Source organism: Epinephelus moara, chromosome 2 (assembly GCF_006386435.1).
Source record: "Epinephelus moara isolate mb chromosome 2, YSFRI_EMoa_1.0, whole genome shotgun sequence".
NCBI classification, from domain to species: domain Eukaryota; kingdom Metazoa; phylum Chordata; class Actinopteri; order Perciformes; family Serranidae; genus Epinephelus; species Epinephelus moara.
Window position 1 is genome coordinate 27,773,879 of NC_065507.1, and position 6,698 is coordinate 27,780,576.

At 42.3% G+C, this 6,698-nt stretch overlaps 1 protein-coding gene across 1 annotated transcript; it reads left to right on the forward strand.

Annotated features, from left to right (window-relative positions):
- The first annotated feature begins 3,317 nt into the window (after window positions 1-3,317).
- Window positions 3,318-6,698, forward strand: aldoca (aldolase C, fructose-bisphosphate, a). Its single transcript, XM_050067680.1, has 8 exons — window positions 3,318-3,442; window positions 3,610-3,821; window positions 4,002-4,056; window positions 4,138-4,298; window positions 4,385-4,468; window positions 5,455-5,629; window positions 5,722-5,921; window positions 6,038-6,698. Exons 1-8 carry the CDS (start codon window positions 3,331-3,333, stop codon window positions 6,128-6,130), a joined length of 1,092 nt encoding a protein of 363 aa, XP_049923637.1. The 5' UTR covers window positions 3,318-3,330; the 3' UTR covers window positions 6,131-6,698.

Sequence of the window (6,698 nt, forward strand, 5' to 3'; positions counted from 1 at the left end):
CATGGTTGGGTTTAGGAAAGAAGAACAGGGTTTGGCCTTACAGTCTTACAGGAAGCGAACGACGGCCTCCTGGGTGAAAGTTTGGGGTTGTTGAACCCATCCACCATCCCTCCCAACTGCCCTACTCGGACTTCCACTGCCTAAACTTTTGTTGTTGTCCTGCCACATTTCCTTCTTATGCTGCCGAGTGCCGTTAAACAATGATGGCACCCAGCCGCATATCATGCTGACGTGAAAGGATGGCTTTTCGTGGGTGTCTGATGCCAGAAGTCACTGACCAAGTGTCAGATTTTGACAACTTAGGAGTTAGACCGTGTTGCCTATGACTTTAATTTTTCAAGAATGTTTACCATTTTTGGATCCTTGTTTACCCATTCCTTGTTTACCCAAACCCAAGGTAATACAGGGGGAGTAATTGAAATACACGTGGTCATTTTGTGGGTGACGTATTATTTTAACCTTCATCAATGAAATGTACATAGAACAATGACTTCCAAAGATGATTCTAATCTAATGCCATATTGTTCAACTGTCTATTTTAAAAGGCTCTGTAGATACCAGTGTTAAGTAAATCAGTCCTGCTGCTGTTTGACACTTGGGTAAAAAAACAACAACTCTAAACCACTGAGCGCGTGACTGTCGTACCTGGATACATTGTGGCCAACTTTCAGTCTTGGGTCGACCTATTTAGAGCACAAAAACCCATCAAGGACACCCTTAATAGGACAGAAAATTAAAGACCAGATAAAGTAGGCCTATCATCATTAAATGTTTTTAATTAGGTAACAGAGAATAAAATGGAGAGCCCCAGCGGAGGCAGCCACGTATAATTGCTGTACTTCTTGAAGACATGTATCTATTTAAATCTGTATCTTCCTGAAAGGGAGTGCACCGGCTCCTCCTCCCACTGCCTCCTGACATTGAATTCCCTCTCAGGCCCTTGTCTTAGACAGGTCCACCATGTCTGTGTTGTGGCTGTATAGTGGCAGCCAGTCCAGTGACCCATATCTAGTTTCAGAGGCACACTAACCCACAATAGAGGAGAGAGGAGTCCCCCTGAAATGACGGCGAGCTGTCCCACTGAGTCTCACCAAATAGTAACACACACAACAGGAAACATGCAGTTTCCTGAATGTAGCTTATAGCTACTGTAACAGTACAGGTCTACACAATTCAACACCCAATTCAAAAGATAGAGATAATCCTGTTCAGCTCACACTATTGCATAATTTAATTCTCCTGTGTTAGTATTTTAAAACAAACCTTGTCTCGTACAGAATATAAAATAACCAGCTTTTATATATGTGAGTCGATGTATCATGTGTCTGACACTTATGTAAAAAATGTCTTCTTCAAACTGAAAATGATTTAGCTGACCTCATTTTGGTCTAATTTGGGCCATATCACCATGTTCATTTACACTCACTGAAACCAGGAAATGATTTAACTATTTCCAAAGCCGTCCCATCACATTCCTTACAGTTTAAAGCTCACAGAAAGAAGCCATCGAGTGCATGAATTGCTTTGAGACTGAAACACCCCTGTGAATTCAAGGATGAAGACCGAATTATCAGGAGACTTGAAAGTCTCCTCTGGGCACATTTTTACTAATTAAAATAAAAATAGCACGCCATGGGGTATGGTTAAACGCTTAAATTAGGTTGCTATAGGGGTAAAGAGTGCTGACAGAATACATTATCTCACAATCAGCCTGAATATGGAGTGGCACCTAAAAGTGTTGACATAGTTAAAACATTAAAACTTATTTTTTAGGGTAAATGTGGATATGGACGCCCATTGTACGCCACTGCAATTTTCTAAGCACTATATTGAAGTTAAGTGGCCTGAGAAACACTAAAGTGGCCATTTCAGCATTAAAAACAAGCAACTGCACGACAAAAAAGTCTTTATTTAAATAGAACAATGATTCATCACAAATCTTCTGATTTAAATGGGGCAGAGGTGGGTGCACAAGCACCGCCCAGGGGTGTCGCCTTATTAGGTGTGACATACTTGAGCTGGATACAAACTAGAGCTGACAGTGAGTTTCTTGTCAGTGTTCATCCCATCAGTGGACGAGACACATTTCTGTCAGGTAAGGACTTTATCTGCTCATCTTAAATCTTAAATAACTGACTTCAGTGGGTAAATCTATGCACCTGTATCAGGTAGTGATTGTTAGAAAGTTGATGGCTTTACATTTTATCTAAAACAAAAATGTTATTATTATAATTATTTTTTTTACTTGCAGCAACTCCAAAAGTTCACATCTTTTTTCACACAATAAAAAAATGTTTAGTTAATTTTGCATTTGTCCGTGATTTTAAGAGATACTAAGAAATACTAAGAGAAAATGACATGTCTTATTTATTGGGTCGGGTATTGTTTAAAAAGTTCTAATACCAGTGGTATCCTTAAAGTGATACTGATACCTGTAGAGTTAATTTGATACCTTTTTTTCTTCTTTATTTGATACCCATCATGTGAATGGAATCATTTGGTTGTGCCACCAGACGCCACAGGCTTGTAGTATAGCCATGCTTTCAAATGTTTTGGTGGCAGCTCAGCACACTGAACTGCCAACTGACAACTATACGGATTGTTGCTGCTGCTGTAGTGTGTGATTGGCTGTGATCAAAACCATACAAATAGAAATTTTTGTCTAGATCTGGGTCCAAAAAGATTTGAATGCAAGTTTCATTTGACTGGAGCAGTTTCAATACTACTTGGTAGCCTACTGTGTTCTTTCAGTTGATACCTTAAAGGGAAACAATGCTTATTTTCAAAATTCATACATTATTCCTATAGTCCCAGACAGTTTAAAAGTATAACCTAGAGTGCTAAAACTCAAATTTGTTATGTCTAAGGTTATAAAGTCTGGAGCTGATCCATAGAAGATGAATGGTGAACGATGTTCTAGATGACACTGATAGCAGCAAACTTGTGAGAAGTAAGTCTCAAACTTGTGAGAAGTAAGTCTCACAAGTTTGAGACTTACTTCTCTGGTTTTTGAGTTTGAGAGAGAGTAGCTCATGTTCACAAATATTGTTGAAGAGGCTGATACTTCAGCAGGCTCAGCACTCTGTAACACCCAGTTAAGATTATACCAACCAGGACCAATCTGTTGTCACCATATCATACCTCCTAAACTAGCACAACTCCCTTTGAGAAAGACAGAGGTGGAGAGAAATATGGATGGATCTTAAGATATTTCTGACTTAAACTTTGTGGATGAATAACATCTGTCTTCTTTGGGTTGTCAGTGTGTGAATAATACAATCATAAGGTCACTTCTTTTACCAAAGGCTGTATGACAATCAGTCGCTCAGGATGACACACCAGTTCCCCACACTCTCTGAGGTGCAGAAGAGGGAGCTACATGAGACCGCTCTACGCATTGTTTCTCCAGGGAAGGGCATCCTGGCTGCGGATGAGTCTGTGGGTCTGTAGCACTCTTTATTTTAAACTCTGGAAAAAAATGTGTGCCATTAATGTTGCACTGAAAAACCACACTCAGTCAGTTATGTCACCGATAAAGACAATCCAATCCAAAGAATGCATAGTATGGATATTAACATCTCATATGCATATCACATATGTTAATTGCAGGCAGCATGGCTAAGCGGCTCGCCCAGGTCGGGGTGGAGAACACAGAAGAGAACCGCAGACAGTTCCGGCAGATTCTCTTCAGTGCAGACGATCGCATCAACGGCTGCATTGGAGGGGTCATCTTCTTCCATGAGACGCTGTACCAGCACTCTGATAACGGTGTAGGCTTTGTCAAAATGATCAGGGACAGGGGCATCCTGGTCGGCGTCAAGGTTTGGCATATTAGTTCCAAATATTACAAATATGGAACATCAAATCATACCAAACTTTGTGGTAACAGGTTGATTTTTTGATCGAGTATCATTACGGCACTGCAGTCTGCACTAACAATTAGTTGTTTTTGTTCACAAGAAACAAACAAGATTGTCACTTCTCTATTGCTTATTCCTCAGGTTGACAAAGGTGTTGTCCCCCTGGCAGGAACTTGTGGAGAAACCACCACACAGGGTCAGACAAAAACAACACTCACATCACCCAGAGTGTATATTACAAACAATCTATCAATCTTTTTTTAAACCTCTTCCACAGGTCTGGATGGACTGTCAGAGCGCTGTGCGCAGTATAAAAAGGATGGAGCTGTCTTTGCAAAGTGGCGCTGTGTGCTCAAAATCAGTGATGCCAATCCATCTAAACTGGCGATCACAGAAAATGCTAATGTACTTGCACGCTACTCCAGTATCTGCCAGCAGGTGAGAGCCCAATATTATAAACCGTGTCTGCACATTTTTGTGATTCATCTATATGTTGTTCTGATAATCTTTCCTTTCTCGGCCAGCATGGCATTGTGCCCGTCATAGAGCCGGAGATTTTGCCTGATGGAGATCATGACCTGAAACGCAGCCAGTACGTTACCGAGAAGGTGTGTTTCTTTTCTTTTATACAATCATGGGAGCTTTCCCATCCAGTCTACATGCGATTTGTGGACTTCAAGAAGGCTTACAACCATGTCCCATGGAGAGTTCTGTAGGGGATACTGCAGGAGTATAGGACACTGGGGTTGTTTCTACCAGCCATCTGGTCCTTCTACAATCACAGTGAGAGATGTGTCCATATACTTAGCACAAAGTCAGACATGTTTCTAGTGGGTGCTGGCCTCTGCCAGGGTTGTCCCTTGTCACCAGTTCTGTTTGTGATATTCATGGACAGGATCTCAAGACACAGCTAAGGGGAGAAAGAGGGGGTTGGGGACCTCAGAATTGCGGCTCAGCTCTTTGCAGATGATTCGGCTCTGTTGGCTTTATCAGACCGTGACCTCCAGCTCACAGTGGAGTGGTTTTCAGCCAAGTGTGAAGAAGTCTGGATGGGAGTCAGCTCCTTCAAGTCCGAGGCCATGGTTCTTAGCCAGAAAATGGTATATTGCTCCCTTAGGGTTGGAAGTGAGTTACTGTCCCAAGTGAAGGAGTTCCAGTATCTCAGGGTCTTGTTCACGAGTGAGGATAAAATGGGGCATGAGATGGACAGGCGTTTGGTGTGGCATCAGCAGTTATGAGGGTGCTGTGTAATACTGTCTTAGTGAAGAAGGAGCCGAGGGACAAGGCAAAGCATTTGAATTACCCCCGCCCATGGTCACAAGCTTTGGGTAATGATTGAGAGAATTAGCTTGCGGATAAAAGCAGCCACCATATGGAGTTTCCTCTGTAGGGTGTCTGGGCTTTACCTTGGAGATCTGGAGGGAGTTCAGAGTAGAGATGCTGCTCCTTTGCGTTGAAAGGGGCCAGTTGAGGTGGTTCATCCATGGATGTGCATCGGTGTGTGACGTTGATACTACAACAGTAAGAAGTGAGACAAAGAGGAAGGGAAGTATCTGTCTGCTGTCTCTTAGTTTAAACAATCCATGTGTTTCAGGTCCTGACTGCAGTGTACAAGGCCATGTCAGACCACCATGTGTATCTGGAGGGCACTCTCCTCAAACCCAACATGGTCACTGGTGGACACAGTTGCTCCACCAAGTACAGCCCAGAGGAGGTTGCAATGGCAACTGTCACCGCCTTGCGCCGCACTGTCCCCCCAGCAGTCCCAGGTAATCCAGAGCATTGTCGTGTCTGTTGAGAATTATACACAGATATGTTTGAAGTTTGCAGCAACAAATTAAAAGTATTTTGTTCCCAACAGGAATTGCTTTTCTCTCCGGGGGTCAGAGTGAAGAAGAGGCCTCTGTCCACCTCAATGCCATCAACAACTGCCCTCTGGCTGCGCCCTGGGTCCTAACGTTCTCCTTCGGCCGAGCCCTGCAGGCATCTGCACTGAGAGCCTGGAGAGGACATAAAGAGAATGAGAAAGTCGCCACTGAGCAGTTCATCAAGAGAGCAGAGGTGCGTCCAGCTCTTTTTGTCTTTATATAAAGCATATGATCCCAATCCTTTACCACTAACCAGTGTTTGTTTTCCTTTGTGTTTGTCCGCTTGCTCAATGTCCTCTCTGTCCACAGGTGAACAGTCTGGCATGTCAAGGAAAGTACACTGGTGGTGATAACTATGGCGATGGCAGCCAGCGCAGCTATGGTTCCTGTCATGCATACTGAGTAGTTTGAGAAGCCATGTTTCAATTAGCATCATGTGTTCTCTCCATTACCATAACAAGGAGGGAATTTAATGAAGATAATTAGGTTATTTTTAGAAATCTGACACTCATGATGATGTTCCATGAAAACAAGTGACAGCGTGTTTTCTTGCCTTGACAAATGAGGACAATCAGAACATGGCCTTGTGTATTTCTAATGCATGTATTACTGCATGGAGGTTGCTTGCTTTACTTTTGTTTGGATGCACAGTGTGTTCTTGTGATAGTGCCATAACTAAAGCTTTAAAGGTATTGTATCATGAATACTAAGTTGCCATGTGCTGAAAGTAAATAGAATTTTCACTGCAGAGCAATAACATTAGTTTGTATCACAGCACAGTTAATTAAAAATAGTTTAAATTGATTCTCTGTGTTTGAGTGTGTGTACTTTAGTTTTGTTGGTAACCATGCACAATTAGAAATATTGCACCAGAAATTGGCTTCAGGCTAATTAATCTCTGCAGTCCCTGGACAGAAAACACAATCAACACAGCAGGAACTTACAACACAGAGTGATTTTGTGTGTGTTA

Excerpts from the sequence above, each read along its gene's own strand:
- aldoca (XM_050067680.1), top strand. The coding sequence starts at position 3,331 with ATGACACACCAGTTCCCCACACTCTCTGAGGTGCAGAAGAGGGAGCTA. Across the intron at positions 3,822-4,001 it reads GCATCCTGGTCGGCGTCAAG|GTTGACAAAGGTGTTGTCCC; the intron begins GTTTGGCATATT and ends CTTATTCCTCAG. Across the intron at positions 4,299-4,384 it reads ACTCCAGTATCTGCCAGCAG|CATGGCATTGTGCCCGTCAT; the intron begins GTGAGAGCCCAA and ends TTTCTCGGCCAG.